Below are 17881 nucleotides of genomic sequence, written 5' to 3' on the forward strand. Positions count from 1 at the left end.
CGCAAGCTAGCGTGAGGACGCGCTCTTTAAAAGGAGGGAGTAGTGTAACGACCCTGGGTTTATAAGTGCGGAAATCGACTCTGCCGCTTGAGCATGCTTTTGCGGCACAGTCGATAGTGCGCCGGACTTCGGGCTAGAAGGTCAAGGGTTCGAGACCTGCTCCCTGCCTGTTTCATTACAATATAATAAAACACTCTGATTTCATCTACACTCTGATCTTATAACTGAATTCCTAAAGCCCAATAAAGGCTGTGACTATTTGAAAGGAATCTAAGGAAACTTTTCCCATTCAGTAGACTGTTAAGGATATTTTGAAATGAAAACTATGTCACAGACATGCTCACTAGCCAGCAAGAAGGCATACACACACACATATTCTATCTCTCACACATGACTACGCCTCAGACAGCTCAACTCCCTCTCCTCCTCCTCTCTCTGCACTCCCCTCGCCTATTGTACCATCCCCCCACTGGCATTCTCTGCTATCAGACTATAGTTAGACTGGAAACCATGCAGAGCCATGCACACAGGCCTCACACATGCTATACATCCAACACACGCAGGACACATGCACACAGCATGTGTGTGACCTTCCCGTGCTATGCATGATCAGTAACCTTGTCTGACACCTGATTTGCGTTAGCTGTCAGGAAATCGAATCACATTTTATTTGTCACATGTTTCGTAAACAAAAGGTGTCGACTAACAGTGAAATGCTCACTTACGGGCCCTTCCCAACAATGTAGAGAGAAAAAGAGAAATAATATAAAAATAATAACACGAGGAATAAATACACAATGAGTAAGGACAACATGGCTATATACACAGGGTACCAGTACCGAGTCCATGTGCAGGGGTATGAGGTAATGCAGGTAGATATATACATATATGTAGAGATAAAGTGACCAGGCAACAGGATAGATAATAGACAGTAGCAGCAGTGTAAGTGATGAGTCAAAAGCGTTAGCGCAAAATGGGTCAGTGCAGATAATCCAGGTAGCTATTTGATTAACAATTTAACTACCTATTTAGCATTCTTATTGGTTGGGGGTAGAAGCTGTTCAGTGTCCTGATGGTTCTAGACTTGGTGCATCGGTACCGCTTGTCATGCGGTAGGAGAGAGAACAGTCTATGACTTGGGTAGCCGGAGACTTTGAAAATGTTTAGGGCCTTCCTCTGACACCGCCTGGTATAGAGGTTCTGGATGGCAGGGAGCTTGGCCCCAGTGATGTACTGGGCTGTACACACTACCCTCTGTAGGGCCTTGCGGTCGGATGCCAAGCAGTTGCCATACCAAGCGGTGATGCAGCCAGTCAAGATGATCCCAATGGTGCAGCTGTAGAACGTTTTGAGGATCTGAGGGCCCGTGAGAAATCTTTTCAGTCTCCTGAGGGGGAAGAGGCTTTGTCGTGCCCTCTTCACGACTGTCTTGGTGTGTATGGAGCATGATAATTCTTTACTAATGTGGACACCGAGGAACTTGAAGCTCTCGACCCTCGCCACTACAGTCCCAAGGAGCCTTCTTTGTCAAGCCTCTACTTTAACTAATGCTCTCGGCTGTAAGGCCATTTCATTTGGTGACTTTGGGTCTTTTGAGCATCATGCTATACTGTTTACATGTCGGCCACCAGTGCTGGTCATAACCCTGTCTAGGCCACCAAAGCACTGCCCCACTTTCTTTACTGATCTATTGTCTATTGTCCTTGAGAACTGTGATAAAATCATTGTGTTTGGTGATTATAATATTCTTGTTGACAAAGAGACTCCAAGGCCATTGAATCTATGAATAGTTTGAGCTTGATGGACTTTATCCAACATGTTACTGGGCCCACCCATAACTGTGGCCATACTCTGGACCTGGTTATTACCAAGGGGCTTTCTACTGGGCCCACCCATAACTGTGGCCATACTCTGGACCTGGTTATTACCAAGGGGCTTTCTACTGGGCCCACCCATAACTGTGGCCATACTCTGGACCGGATTACCAAGGGGCTTTCTACTGGGCCCACCCATAACTGTGGCCATACTCTGGACCTGGTTATTACCAAGGGGCTTTCTACTGGGCCCACCCATAACTGTGGCCATATCTGGACCTGGTTATTACCAAGGGGCTTTCTACTGGGCCCACCATAACTGTGGCAATACTCTGGACCTGGTTATTACCAAGGGGCTTTCTACTGGGCCCACCCATAACTGTGGCCATACTCTGGACCTGGTTATTACCAAGGGGCTTTCTACTGGGCCCACCCATAACTGTGGCCATACTCTGGACCTGGTTATTACCAAGGGGCTTTCTATTGGGCCCACCCATAACTGTGGCCATACTCTGGACCTGGTTATTACCAAGGGGCTTTCTACTGGGCCCAGCCATAACCACAGCAATACTCTGGACCTGGTTATTACCAAGGGGCTTTCTACTGGGCCCACCCATAACTGTGGCCATACTCTGGACCTGGTTATTACCAAGGGGCTTTCTACTGGGCCCAGCCATAACCACAACAATACTCTGGACCTGGTTATTACCAAGGGGCTTTCTATTGACATATCCTCTATTGTTGATGTTGCTTTATCTGATCACCACTGTGGATGTTTTACTACCTTGTTTCCCATAGCACAGGGTAATACTGAACACATTATTAAGAAACAGTATCTTACCTCTGAAGCCACTACAGATTTTATTGAGTGTATGAACAATACTCCATCACCTATTCTACTTTCCTCTATTGATGATTTAGTTGATAAATGTAATAGCATTAAGGGCAACTATTGATGCCATAGCTCCAGTAAAGTTGAAAAAGGACACGTCCAAACAGAGAGCCCCTTGAATGAGTGAGAAAACTAGTCAATTAAAGAGAAATTGCAGAAAAGCAGAGCTTAAGTGGAGAAAGTAAAAGTTGCGGGTCCATTATGATATTCTGAGAGAGCAATTTGGCATATATTACAAGGCAATTAGAAATCCCAGATGGGCTCATTTTTCAAATTTGATCACTATTAATCAGAATAATTGGGGAGAGCTCTTCTCGACCACTGATGGTCTGATAAATCCTAATCCCACGAACCAACAGTGCATTCGGAAAGTATTCAGACCCCTTCCCTTTTTCCCACAAAAATGTACGTTACAGCCTTATTCTAAAATGGATTAAATCATTATTTTCCCACATCTGTAACGCCCTGGCCATAGAGAGGGTTTTTTTTGTTCTTTATTTTGGTTAGGCCAGGGTGTTACATTGGGTGGGCGTTCTATGTTCTGTTTCTATGTTTTTGTATTTCTTTGTTTTGGCCGTGTGTGGCTCCCAAATCAGGCACAGCTGAAGTTCGTTGCTGTTGATTGGGAGTCACACATAAGTGCATGTTTTTCCGTTGGGGTTTTGTGGGTAATTGTTTCTGTTAGTGTGTTTCACCTGACAGGACTGTTTGGCTGTCAGTTTATTGTTTTGTAATTGTATAGTGTTCCGTTTGTATTAAATATGATGAACACTAACTCCGCTGCGTTTTGGTCCACTCTCTCTTCAGACAGCCCTTACAACATCAATCAACACAGAATATCCCATAATGACAAAGCGAAACAGGCTTTTAGATTTGTTTGTACATTTATAAAGAATTAAAAACAGAAATACCTTATTTACATAAGTATTCAGATACTTTGCTATGAGACTCGAAATTGAGCTCAGGTGCATCCTGTTTCCATTGATCATCCTTGACATGTTTCTACAACTTGATTGGAGTCCACCTGTGGTAAATTCAATTGATTGGACATGATTTGGAAAGGCACACACCTGTCTATATAAGGTCCCACAGTTGACAGTGCATGTCAGAGCAAAAACCAAGCCATGAGGTCGAAGGAATTGTCCGTAGAGCTCCGAGACAGGATTGTGTTGACGTACAAATCTGAGGATTAAAGCGTTGAATGTCCTCAAGAAAACAGTGGCCTCCTTCATTCTTAAATGGAAGAAGTTGGAACCACCAAAACTCTTCCTAGAGCTGGCCACCAGGCCAAACTGAGCAATCGGGTGAGAAAGGCCTTGGTCAGAACCCGATGGTCACTCTGACAGAGCTCCAAAGTTCCTCTGTGGAGATGGGAGAACCTTCCAGAAAGACAACTATCTCTACAGCACTCCACTAATCAGGCCTTTATTGTAGAGTGGCCAGACAGAAGCCACTCCTCAGTAAAAGGCACATGACTGCCCGCTTGGAGTTTGTGACCTAAAAGTGACCTAAAAGACTCTCAGAAACAATATTCTCTGGTCTGATGAAACTAAGATTGAACTTTTTGGCCTGAATGCCAACTGTCACGTCTGGAGGAAACCTGGCACCATCCCTATGGCGAAGCATGGTGGTGCCACCATCATGCTGTGGGGATGTTTTTCAGTGGGGGGGACTGGGAGACTAGTCAGGATCGAGGGAAAGATGACCAGAGCAAAGATTCTTGATGAAAACCTGCTCCAGAGCCCTCAGGACCTAAGACTGGGGTGAAGTTTCACCTTCCAACAGAACAACGACACTCAGCACACAGTCAAGACAATGCAGGAGTGGCTTCGGGAGAAGTCTCTGAACGTCCTTGAGTGGCCCAGCCAGAGCGTGGACTTGAACCTGATCGAACATCTCTGGAGAGACCTGAAAATAGCTGTGCAGCAATGTTCCCATCCATCCTGACAGAGTTTGAGAGGAGCTACAGAGAAGAATGGGCAAAACTCCCCAAAAACAAGCGTCATACCCAAGAAGACTCAACGCTGTAATCGCTGTCAAAGGTGCTTCAACAAACTACTGAATACTTATGTAAATGTGATATTTCCATTTTTTTAAATTTTATAAATGTTCTAAAATGTCTACAAACCTGTTTTTGCAATGTCATTATGGGGTATTGTGTGTAGATTGATGAGAAAAAAAAGCAATTTCATCAATTGTAGACCAAGGCTGTAACGTAATAAAATGTGGAAAAAGTAAAGGGGTCTGAATACTTTCCGAATGCACTGTATGTCAACTTTCCTCCACATCTAAATGTGATGAGTTTGCAGCATATTATAGAGAAAAAGATAACCAACATGAGGCTGGGTATCAGTTAAGAAAGACCTGATGAGAAGTTTGATAAGTGCCTTAGCCTTTCTGTCTGTAACGATGTACGCTGAGAGCTGGGAACAAGTTCTGGGAGTGAATACATTTAATAAATAAATTAAACAAACACGTAACACAAACAGCGCACTGAAATGAAACAGGAACAATGACGACTGGGGAAGAAACCAAAGGGAGTGACATATAAAGGGCAGGTAATCAAGGAGGTGATGGAGTCCAGGTGAGTGTCATTATGTCCCTAACGCTGGTGACAGGTGTGTGTCCTAACGAGCAGCCTGGTGACCTAGAGGCCAGAGAGGGAGCACACGTGACACTGTCCATGTACTCTTAGATTTAAGTTCTGCATTCAACATTGTTGACCATGATGTCCTTCTGGACAGACTGGGTTGGCCTCTCCAGTCCAGTTCTAAAATAGTTTAGGACCTATTTAACCCTTGGTGGACATAATATAAAGAAAGTGTTTCTGTGCTGCTTCTCTCTCTCTCTCTGCCTCCCTCTCTCTCTCTCTGCCTCCCTCTCTCTCTCTCTGCATCCCTCTCTCTCTCTGCATCCCTCTCTCTGCCTCTCTCTCTCTGCCTCTTTCTCTACCTCTCTCTCTGCCTCTCTCTCTGCCTCTCTCTCTGCCTCTCTCTCTGCCTCTCTCTGCCTCTCTCTGCCTCCCTCTCTCTGCCTCTGCCTCCCTCTCTCTGCCTCTGCCTCCTTCTCTCTGCCTCTCTCTGCCTCCCTCTCTCTGCCTCTCTCTGCCTCCCTCTCTTTGCCTCTGCCTCCCTCTCTCTGCCTCTGCCTCCTTCTCTCTGCCTCTGCCTCCTTCTCTCTGCCTCTGCCTCTCTGCCTCTCTCTCTGCCCCTCTGCCTCTGCCACCGGCAGTTCTTAGTGTCAGCATCAGGACAGACAAAGAAGACTTGGCCGACTGTCTATGTTGGATTGAACAACCCTGGAAGGTACTGAGAGAGAGAAAGAGAGAGAGACAGAGAGAAAGAGGGGGAGAGAGATAGCAGACATAGAGAAAGTAGTGGGGAGAGAAAGTTATAGTAAATAGATGGAGAAAGAGGTAAAAGACAAGTCCAGGAGGGACAACGTTGTATCTTTGTGATCAGCAGAATCACCTATCTCTGACGTCAACACCTCCCGTCTGTTTATCCAGCCCCTTAAGGTACAGTGTCAGTCATGGCATTCATCGCTTCGTATATGAGTTTGTGGTTACATTCCTACCCTCAGCTAACCATACCAAGTGGCAACGTCAAGCTGTTAAATTCCCACATTCTGCCATTCAATGATAGCAAATTTACAGATATAGAACCCTAGCGATCATAACATAACATGCTGATAAACTTATACTTGGACACAACACAGAACTTATGTTTTATTGATGACTGGAGTCTACATTGATCTCATCAGCATCTGTTCTATTTTCATATGTTTATTTGGCTCCCGATCCATGCTCATGTTCTCTAGCCCCAAGGCAAACGCTGTCTACATATTCTGTAGGAAGTGATTAACAGTTGTAAGTGGAGTCTCCAACACACGCACGCACGCACGCACGCACACACACACACACAAGCTCATACATGCACGCACACGCACGCACGCATGCACACACAGGCAGACACACACAAGTGCACTGTGTGAGGAGACAGTGTGTGTGAATGTTCTCATTACCCCAGACTTCAAAGCAAACAGCATTCTGAGATGGCAGTTCAAACCACCTCATTATTGACCTAATCCTATATTCTCCTCTCTTCTAACACAAACATGTAACAGAACACACACTCTGCTAGTACTAGTAGTATCACACACACACACACACACACACACACACACACACACACACACACACACACACTACTAATACCATAAACCATTGCCACACATACTCATTTCAAGATCTCCTCAACTCCTCTCTAAGTGCTGTGACTAGCCTAGTTTAACGCTTTTCTGATCAATGTTTCATATAGGGGAGATCTTAACTTGTACAAGAGACTTTACAGACAAACTGTATCATTCTTCTAGTACCAATAACTCAAAATCCAAATGTCCTTTCAAAGACGTTCTAGTGAATCAAATTCTTCACTTTCATTTCTCGCTAATTTGTACGAGGTAAACTCCTGTATTCGTCTCAATTAGAACCCCTGGTTAGGGACAGGAAGACATAAACAAAAGGTTTTTAGTCTGAATACACCATTTCCACACACACTCTCTATCGAGGGCTACTGTTGTCCATCCATCTGCCTGGGTGTGCTGTCTACTGTCCCTCTCCTCCTTTTCCCTCTTTCCTTCCACTCTCTTTCTCTCTCCTCTTTCATACGTGCACAGATTGAGTGGGGAATCTAGGCAGCAGAGTGGACTATCCCCGGAAGACACTAAATTTGCAAGAGCAGAACACTCTCTGGGGTGACTTTGGGACAAGACTTTTGTTGAATGTGTTAATGTTGAATCTGTCAGACTATGTACAGATGTAGGATCTTAATTTGAGCCAGCTTGCAACAGCAGGAAAATGCCAATTATTATGTGGATTATATTTAATGGACATTTTTGTTGGGTTTGATACATTCTTTGTAAAAAGTCAAACGTGAAAGTGGAAAATACAAACTTCAGGAAACTGTTTAAACTTGAAATACACTGCACATTTTAGATTTCTTGCATTGCAGGAAAGTTCTTCTGCAACAAGGTGATCAAATTAAGATCCTACATATGTATGTGTCTGTGACATTGGTCATTCAGGTGTGACAGACAGGAGTAGACAGGACAGCCTAAGGCTGATGCCATGACATACAAACAGGGCAGTGTATTACTCACGCTCGTGCACCCACACACACCAAACATTGATGAACTACTGTCCACCCATCCTGAAATCATGTAGGGAATTGAAAATATTTAAATAAAAAAAACTGAAGAATAACTTGGATTCTAACCTCCTTCAATACACTCCCATTCACTACAGCTGTGTTCACTGAAAAGATCAGAACCTCTATAGAACCCAGCTAATCAAGTTGGGTCTGAGTGTTCCTTTTCCAGAGGAAGAGAGAGAGAGAGAGAGAGAGAGAGAGAGAGAGAGAGGAGAGAGAGAGAGAGAGAGAGAGAGAGAGAGAGAGAGAAAGGGTGGGAGAGAAAGAGAGAGAGAGAGAGAGAGAGAGAGAGAGAGAGAGAGAGAGAGAGAGAGAGAGAGAGAGTTAGAGAAAAGGGTGGGAGAAAGGGGAACAAGGAGACAGAGAGAGAAAGGGATGAGAAAGAGTGAAATAGAACGAGAGAGAGAGAGATAAAGGAGAGCTATTTAGAGAGAGAAGGGATATAACTTGAATAGACTAGTACACAATAGACCCTGGGCTTGGGGCTTGGGGCTTTGGGCTTGGGGCTTGGGGCTAAGTCTTATTTAGGAAACATTCACAGTAAATATTTCATAGTACTGTTTTGTTGTTCCTCTCATCTAAACCCCATTGTTCTTCTGTGTGAACATTACACACACACACATTTTATAAAAAAATTTAACTGAAATATCAAATCAAATCAAACGTTATTTGTCACATGCCCCGAATACAACAAGTGTAGACCTTACTGTGAAATAATTACTTACAAGCCCTTAAACAACAGTGCAGTTCAAGAAGAGTTAACAAAATATTAACCAAGTAGACTAAAATAAAAACATTAATAAAAAGTAACACAATAAAATAACAATAACGAGGCTACATACAGGGGGTACACATACCGAGTCAATGTGGAGGCTATATACAGGGGGTACACATACCGAGTCAATGTGGAGGCTATATACAGGGGATACCGGTACCGAGTCAATATATAAACTATAAACTACAGAAAAAGTTGTCTGTCTGTACAAGTTCTAGAACATTTTACACCGTCTTCTCATAAAACCCTCAGCAGCTAATTCCATATCTACAGGGCTAAATCTGATCTTTTTTTCCACCAGAGATAAAATCATATTTTTGCAGGAATCTCCTTGCGAATGATTTTGCCGAAGATTTTATCTCCGCCAGCCTGGGCAACCAGACGGAAATCATTAAAATCCAGACTTAAAATATTTACAAATCATTAAATTAAAATCCAGACGGAAAATATTTACACATGAAGCAACCTAATATCACACAGTCAAACTCTCAGTCATTTAGTAAGTTCACCATTCTGCCATATACAGGGGGTACCGGTACCGAGTCAGTGTGCGGGGGTACAGGTTAGTTGAGGTAATTTGTACATGTAGGTAGGGGTGAAGTGACAATGCTTAGATAATAAATAGCGAGTAGCAGCAGTGTACAAAACAAATGGAGGGAGGGGGGTGTCAATGTAAATAGTCTGGTGGCCATTTGATTAATTGTTCAGCAGTCTTATGGCTTGGGGGTAGAAGCTGTTAAGGAGCCTTTTGGTCCTAGACTTGGCGCTCCGGTACCGCTTGCCGTGCAGTAGCAGAGAAAACAGTCTATGACTTGGGTGACTGGAGTCTCTGACAATTTTGGGGGTTTTCCTCTGACACCGCCTATTATATTGGTCCTGGATGGCAGGAAGCTTGGCCCCAGTGATGTACTGGGCTGTACGCAGTACCCTCTGTAGCGCCTTACGGTCAGATGCAGAGCAGTTGAAGTACCAGGTGGTGATGCAACCAGTCAGGATGCTTTCGATGGTGCAGCTGTAGAACATTGAGGAGCTGGGGACCCATGCCAAATCTTTTCAGTCTCCTAAGGGGGATATCACGTTTACATAAGTATTCAGACCCTTTACTCAGTACTTTGTCTTCTTGGGTATGACGCTACAGGCTTGGCACACCTGTATTCGGGGACTTTCTTCCATTCGTCTCTGCAGATCCTCTCAAGCTCTGTCAGGTTAGATAGGGAGCGTTGCTCCAAAGCTATTTTCAGGTCTCTCCAGAGATGTTCGATCGGGTTCAAGTCCGAGCTCTGGCTGGGCCACTCAAGGACATTCAGAGACTTCTCCCGAAGCCACTCCTGCGTTGTCTTGGCTGTGTGCTTAGGGTCGTTGTACTGTTGGAAGGTGAACCTTTGCCCCAGTCTGAAGTCCTGAGCGCTCTGGAGCAGGTTTTCATCAAGGAAATCTCTTTACTTTGCTCCGTTCTTCTTTGCCTCAATCCCGACTAGTCTCCCAGTCCCTTCTCCCCTGATTGCTCAGTTTGGCAGGGCATCCAGCTCTAGGAAGAGTCTTGGTGGTTCCAAACTTCTTCCATTTAAGAATGATGGAGGCCACTGTGTTCTTTGTAATCTTCAATGCTGCAGATCTGTGCCTTGACACAATCCTGCCTCGGAGCTCTACGGACAATTCCTTCGACCTCATGGCTTGGTTTTTGCTCTGACATGCACTGTTAACTGTGGGATCTTATATAGATGGGTGTGTGCCTTTCCAAACCATGTCCAATCAAATCAAATGTATTTATATAGCCCTTCTTAGATCAGCTGATATCTCAAAGTGCTGTACAGAAACCCAGCCTAAAACCCCAAACAGCAAGCAATGCAGGTGTAGAAGCACAGTGGCTAGGAAAAACTCCCTAGAAAGGCCAAAACCTAGGAAGAAACCTAGAGAGGAACTAGGCTATGAGGGTTGGCCAGTCCTCTTCTGGCTGTGCCTTGTGGAGATTATAACAGAACATGGCCAAGATGTTCAAATGTTCATAAATGACCAGCATGGTCAAATAATAATATCAATCAATTTAATTTACCACAGGTGGACTCCAATCAAGTTGTAGAAATATCTCTAAGAATGATCAATGGAAACAGGATGCACCTGAGCTCAATTTCGAGTCTCATAGCAAAAGGTCTGAAAACTTATGTAAATAAGGTATTTCTGTTTGACATTTTTTTTGAATTGTGCAAAAAAATCTAAAAACCTGTTTCGTTTTGTCATTATGGGGTATTGTGTTAGAATGCTGAGGAAAAAAACCTATTTAATCAATTTTAGAATAAGGCTGTAACGTAACAAAATGTGGAAAAAGTCAAGAGGTCTGAATACTTTCCGAAGGCACTGTATACACAAAACATTAGGACCACCTGCTCTTTCCATGACATAAACTGACCAGGTGAATTCAAGTGAAAACTATGATCCCTTATTGTTGTCACCTATTAAATCCATTTAAATCAGTGTAGATTAAGGGGAGAAGACAGCTTAAAGCAGGATTTTTAAACCTTGAGACAATTGAGACATTGACAAAATATTTAAGTGCCTTTGAACGGGGTATATTAGTAAGTTCCAGGCCCACCGGTTTGAGTGTGTCAAGAACTGCAACGCTGCTGGGTTTTTCACGCTAAACAGTTTACTGTGTGTATCAAGAATGGTCCACCACCCAAAGGACATCCAGCGAACTTCACACAACTTTAGGAAGCATTGGATACAACGTGGGCCAGCATCCTTGTGGAACGCTTTCAACACCTTGTAGAGTCCATGTCCTGATGAATTTAGGCTGTTCTAATAGGAAGGTGTTCTTAATGTTTATTCACTCAGTGTATATCTTAAATGAGTTGTGAGATTTGATGACAGCGATAATGTGGGGGCAGAAACAAATCCAACTGCCTTGACAAAACGCTCCATGACTAGAAAGTGATAGAAAGCTTTAAAACCAACCCTGTAACACCAAACTAAGCATGTGTATATACACAATGTATAAGATATGCGAATAAGTGTAGAATCAGAAAGCTTATGTTATTTTTTATTATACCACATTTTTATTTATTAAGTCATTTTTTTGTTGGGGGGGAGGGTTACTAGTATATTATCCATTTTAATTTATACGTTTATATGTATACGTTTATATGCTGACACTCAAAATAAAAAAATACCATTAAGAAATAGATACAGAATTTAATAATAATGTCACGTCCTGACTATAGTAAGAGGTTATTTTGTATGGTAGAGTAGGTCAGGGCGTGACGGGGGTGTTTTGTGTTTTGTTCTATGTTTTCTGTATCTATGTTTAGTTCTAGTTTTCTATTTCTATGTTGTTGTTTTTTGGGTTGATCTCCAATTGGAGGCAGCTGGTCCTCATTGTCTCTAATTGGAGATCATATTTAAGTAGGGGTTTTTCTTCCTGTGTTTTGTGGGTTATTATATTTTGAGTAGTGTTTGTTTCTCTCTGCGTCACGGTTTGTTGTTTTGTCATATTCAGTTATTTGTGTATTGCAAAGTTTCTCGGATTTAATAATGATCCCGTTATTAAGCATTATAAGAGGTGTATGTCTTACCTTCTTGTAGAGGCTGCGTAGGTCTCTGTACTGCCACATACTGCTGAGCACCTGAGATGCAGCCTTCACCACCTTGGCTGAGTGTCTGAGAGAGAGAGCAAGAGAGAGAGAGAGAGAGAGAGAGAGAGAGAGAGAGAGAGAGAGAGAGAGAGAGAGAGAGAGAGAGAGAGAGGAAAGAGAGAGAGAGAGAGAAAAGAGAGAGAGAGAGAGAAAAAGAGTTTGAGTTTAAAAAAAACTTTATTGGGTCTGGGAGCCCACAACACAATAAACACTCAAACAAAAACATCAATTAAAAACACAACACCAAATCTTCCTCCACAGTAACTAAACACAACAACCTCTGAATACCCCATATGCTCACAAACAGCCCAATGTTATTAACCAGTTTGTAATAAGCAAACTCAACCCCCAGCCTACATCCTCTCCAGCATGCCCACCACGTCCACAGACCCCTGTGCCCGAATACTGTTCTTTCGTGTCTTCCAAATTGCTAATTTAGCTGCCCCTGACACAAAGTTAAGTAAAAGAACTACACCCCTTCGACTAAACATGTACTTTGGCCCTAATTTTGAAATGTAACCTTTATTAACCTTTGGCCCAAATATAAACAGTTGGGAAGAGAAAACCTCTCCCAGAGCTGAGAACCAACTAGTGATCAGGTCAATGATCCCGACCAACCTGGGACACTGTAAGAACAGATGTGCCAGAGTTTCAGACTCAGCACAGAATGGACACCCCTCCCCAACAGTAGGATCCAGGTGTACCAGATGCATGTGGTGGCTATAGCTCAATTTATTATCCCTCATTGGAGGTCAGCTGTCCTCTTATCAATAGGCAGTTTAAATAAAGACCGCCAACACCTGCCCACCTCGTCGATTTTACCCCTTCGAGGGAAGACGCACGGGACACTATCGTCCCGTAGCACCACACATATTATGTATATGGCCTTCTTTCCCACCTCCTTGAACTCCCCCAGCTCCGGGGTATCCAAGGAAAGCAGCATCCCCACGTCCTCCTCTAATGCCTCCGCTGCAACACTAACATTCAGCGCAGGGAACACATCATCCAGACCCTCCTTCCTCCTCTAATGCCTCCGCTGCAACACTAACATTCAGCGCAGGGAACACATCATCCAGACCCTCCTTCCTCCTCTAATGCCTCCGCTGCAACACTAACATTCAGCGCAGGGAACACATCATCCAGACCCTCCTTCCTCCTCTAATGCCTCCGCTGCAACACTAACATTCAGCGCAGGGAACACATCATCCAGACCCTCCTTCCTCCTCTAATGCCTCCGCTGCAACACTAACATTCAGCGCAGGGAACACATCATCCAGACCCTCCTTCTACCGATCAGAATTGAAAGTATCAGTCACATACTGCCGATGATGTACTGGCAAGGAATCGCAGACCTCAGCTACGACCTTCCCCAGTAGGCGAGATTATCTGATCCCTGCTCTTTCTGCAAGCTCCTCCAACGATCTGCTCCTGCTCCACATCAGACGACCCAGCTGGTACACCCCTCACCTAACACGCATGAACGTAGGCTGGCTGAACCCATAGGACGGGACTGGATGACAAAGTTATAAAAAAGAGGTTCTTGAAAAAGCCACATTCCTAGTGGCGTGCCGGCCTTACGGGACATGTCGAAAATGCTCCAAGCTTGCATAACAGACTCATAGAATGGAGTCAGGCCAGACAAATCCCCACCCTCTAGCTTTAAGAGGAAATGGTGCTTATCTAAGCCCAAACATCCCGTTCTCCTCATCAATCCCTGAGGTTCAAACTCATAAAAGACACACCCTCGTCCACTTACCCTCGCCTTATCCCAGTCACCATCTTGGAGGGCGGTCCAAATGATTAGCCAAGCAAGGGAAGTTTGCAACGTAAGTCCCTCAGCCCTCGTTTTTAGTCGAGTTTGTTAGTGTACAATTATGTTCCCTTCGGGTCCTGAAACTCCCCATTATTCAATTTGTGAGGATTGTACATCCGCTAAGAAGTGTAAGTAAAAACAAATGTAAATAAGTTATAAATTCTAATACTAATGCACATGACAGCACAAACATAAAAGTAATTATGTTTTTGTTTGGTTAGCGTTTGGAAATTTGGAAACATTTTCACCTTCAGAAGGCTAACATTATTTAGCTAATTCATTTGCTAGCTTTCATACAGTAGGCGTATATTAATAATTATATATTTCATGTAAGTAGACATGTAATCATAATTGACTGTAGCACATATAAGCACCCACAAGCTACCATTGGCTGAAAACACAATCATCGCGGGATGAACGAGTGACGAATTTCCGGGAAAGAGCGGTCAATTTAAAAATCCTTGCCCTGCAAGTGTATACTCGTCAGACGTCATGATATGTCATCAGAAGTGTCCACTTAATTTGAGGGCTAAGGGGATAGGGTGTGTCTTTTAAGTGTTTGGACTTCAGCCAATGTGTAGGCTGTATCGACCCAGCTAGAACTGTCACTGTACAACAGTCTCTGGGCTGCTTGAAGTCGGAAAGCAATGATCCTAGAAGAAATGTCCACCAGGCCTTGCCCACCCTTGTGCAGTGGCGGGTACAGGGCTGCAGCTTTAATCCAATTTTGTCCAGACCAGAAGAAATTGACAAGGGTCAGAAATTGACAAGGGTCAAGAAATTGAAGCTCTTGTATCAGATTTGACACCCCGGTGTCTGTAAAATCTTTAGTGTGTGCCACAGGGTAGAAGCGGCTAGGTTATTGGCTACCAGCACCCTTCCCCTATAAGACAGCTGGGGTAGCACCCATTTCCACCTACACAATCTGGCACACACCTTATCCACTACACCCTCCCAATTCTTTTTTTGAACAACATCAGAGCCTAGAAAACCCCCCAATGTCTTCATCCCATCTCTGCCCCACTGAAGCCCCCCTGGTAACCGTGGAGCAGACCCTATCTGAAGCTGACGAGCCCACAGCGATTCACTCTTTTCCCAGTTAACTCTAGCTGAGGACTCCCCCTTATACACCTTTAGAGCATTTGAGAGAACTTTAACATCCTCACCCCCTGTAATAAAAACCGTCACGTCATCTGCATACACAGACAGTGCTATCGTAGGGCCCTTCATAACCCCTGGCACAGAGAAACCAGTAAGCCTCGCTCTTAAAAAACAAAGCATTTGGTTCAATTGCCAGACAATATAACTGTTCTGAAATTGGGCATCCCTGCCTGATACCCCTATGGATGGGGAAAGGGCAGCTCAAACCACCCCCACCTTCACCACACATGAGGCCCCAGCATGCAGTAAACTCATCCAAGACAGTAAAAAGCCTTCTCCAGATCCAAAGAAAGCTAACTCACATTCACATCATGCAGTTTACAAATGTGTAAAACATCTCTTATTAGAAACAAGTTATCAACAATAGAGTGGTCAGGTACACAGTAAGACTGGTATTTGTGACAGCTCCTGCAGAGTAATGTCAGAGTCCAAAGCAGCTCTCTGCTCAGGGCCCAATTGAGGAAGTCCATGTAACAACTGTTCAGCACAGAGAGGATCACAATCTTATAGAGGGCAGAGTAGAAATCCACTGCATTTTGGCACATCTCATTGTCATCTGTGGCCACCTTCCCATCAGGGACACGAAGGCAGATCATCTGTTTGCTTTGCAATGTCGATTGCCCTAGGTTTAAAAAAGCGCTAGGTGCATCCATATCCTTGAGGGTAGCAAAGTGAGACCTAATCAAGGCACCCTTCACTCTTTCATGTAAAAACGACCTCAGTTCATGTCTCTTGTCCTGTAAGTTCATGACTAGTCCAGGGTCATTCTGAGTGAGCAACTTCAACTTAATAGATTTTATGTCCTCTTCAAAAGCCATGATAGTCTCTTTAACTTCAATACTAGACAGCAGTATTTGGGCATTCCATTTAATAACCCTCCATTTTTCCCAAAACAACAAAAACTTTCACAAAACATGGCATCGTGTAGTAACTTAACATGAAAAAACATTCAAGATGGCGCCGACAGAGATGGTCGCCTCGCTTCAAGTCCTTAGGAAACTATGCAGTAATTTGTTTTCTTACATTGTTAGCCAAGAAAATCTTTAGTGCTATTACATACAGCCGGGAAGAACTATTCGATATAAGAGTGACGTCAACTTACCAGCATTACGACCAGGAATACGACTTTCCTGAAGTGGATCCGTTGTTCGGACCTCCACCCTGGACATTGGATCTAATCCCAGAGGCTGACCCAAAACAACGTTGTCATCAGACGGAGCGGCCTCCTGGTCAGACTTAGAAGGTGAGCACACCACCCCCCGCTTCCGAGCATATTACTCACCAATGTCCAGTCTCTAGACAACAAGGTGTACGAAATTAGGGCACGAGTTGCCTTCCAGAGAGACACCAGAGATTACATTCTCTGTTTCATGGAAACATGGCTCACTCGGGATATGTTGTCAGAGTCGGTACAGCCACCAGGTTTGTTCATGTGTCGTTCCGGCAGAAACAAACATCTCTCTGGTAAGAAGAAGGGCGTAGTGGATGACTCATGATTAACGACTCATGGTGTAACAATAACAACATACATTAACTCAAGTCCTTTTGTTCACCTTACCTAGAATTCCTTACAATCAAATGCCGACTGCATTATCTCCCAAGGATCATATCACCTTACCTGCCACTCTAGACCCACTTCAGTTTGCATACCGCCCCAACATGTCCACAGACGATGCAATCGCCATCACACTGCACACTGCCCTATCCCATCTGGACAAGAGGAATAGCTATGTAAGAATGCTGTTCATTGACTACAGCTCAGCATTCAACACCATAGTACCCTCTAAGGTCATCATTAAGCTTAAGGCCCTGGGTCTCAACCCCGCCCTGTGCAATTGGGTCCTGGACTTTCTGACGGGCCAACCCCAGGTGGTGAAGCTAGGACACAAAATCTCCACTTCGCTGATCCTCAATGCTGGGGCCCCACAAGGGTGCATGCTCAGCCCCCTCCTGTACTCCCTGTTCACCCATGACTGTGTGGCCATGCACGCCTCCAACTCAATCATCAAGTTTGCAGATGACACAACAGTAGTGGGCGTTGATTACCAACAACGACGAGACAGTCTACAGGGAGGAGGTGAGGGAACTCGGAGTGTGGTGTCAGGAAAATATACTCTCACTCAAAATCAACAAAACAAAGGAGATGATCGTGGACTTCAGGAAACAGCAGAGGGAGCACCCCCTTATCCACATCGACGGGACAGTAGTGGAGAAGGTGGAAAGTTTTAAGTTCCTCTGCGTACACATCACGGACAAATTGAAATGGTCCAACCACACTGACAGTGTGGTGAAGAAGGCGCAACAGCGCCTCTTCAACCTCAGGAGGCTGAAGAAATGTGGCTTGTCACCTAAATCCCTCACAAACTTTTACAGATGCACAATCCAGAGCATCCTGTCGGGCTGTATCACCTGGTACAGCAACTGCACCGCCCACAACCGCAAGGCTCTCCAGAGGGTAGAGCGGTCTGCACAGCGCATCACCGGGGGCAAACTACCTGCCCTCCAGGACACCTAGAGCACCCGATGTCACATGAAGGCCAAAAAGATCATCAAGGACAACAACCCCCCGAGCCACTGCCTGTTCACC

The 17881-nt window shown here is 44.4% G+C and overlaps 1 protein-coding gene across 2 annotated transcripts in view; it reads right to left on the bottom strand.

Moving 5' to 3' along the window:
• Positions 1-17881, bottom strand: part of LOC106578422 (catenin delta-2) — a 462724-nt gene that overhangs the window by 14203 nt on the left and 430640 nt on the right. For both annotated transcript variants that reach the window (XM_014157181.2, XM_014157182.2), the window contains exon 21: positions 12261-12345. In XM_014157181.2, the coding sequence (XP_014012656.2) occupies positions 12261-12345 (85 nt within the window). The remainder of the gene's footprint in view (positions 1-12260; positions 12346-17881) is intronic.

Source organism: Salmo salar, chromosome ssa19 (genome assembly GCF_905237065.1).
Source record: "Salmo salar chromosome ssa19, Ssal_v3.1, whole genome shotgun sequence".
NCBI lineage: Eukaryota > Metazoa > Chordata > Actinopteri > Salmoniformes > Salmonidae > Salmo > Salmo salar.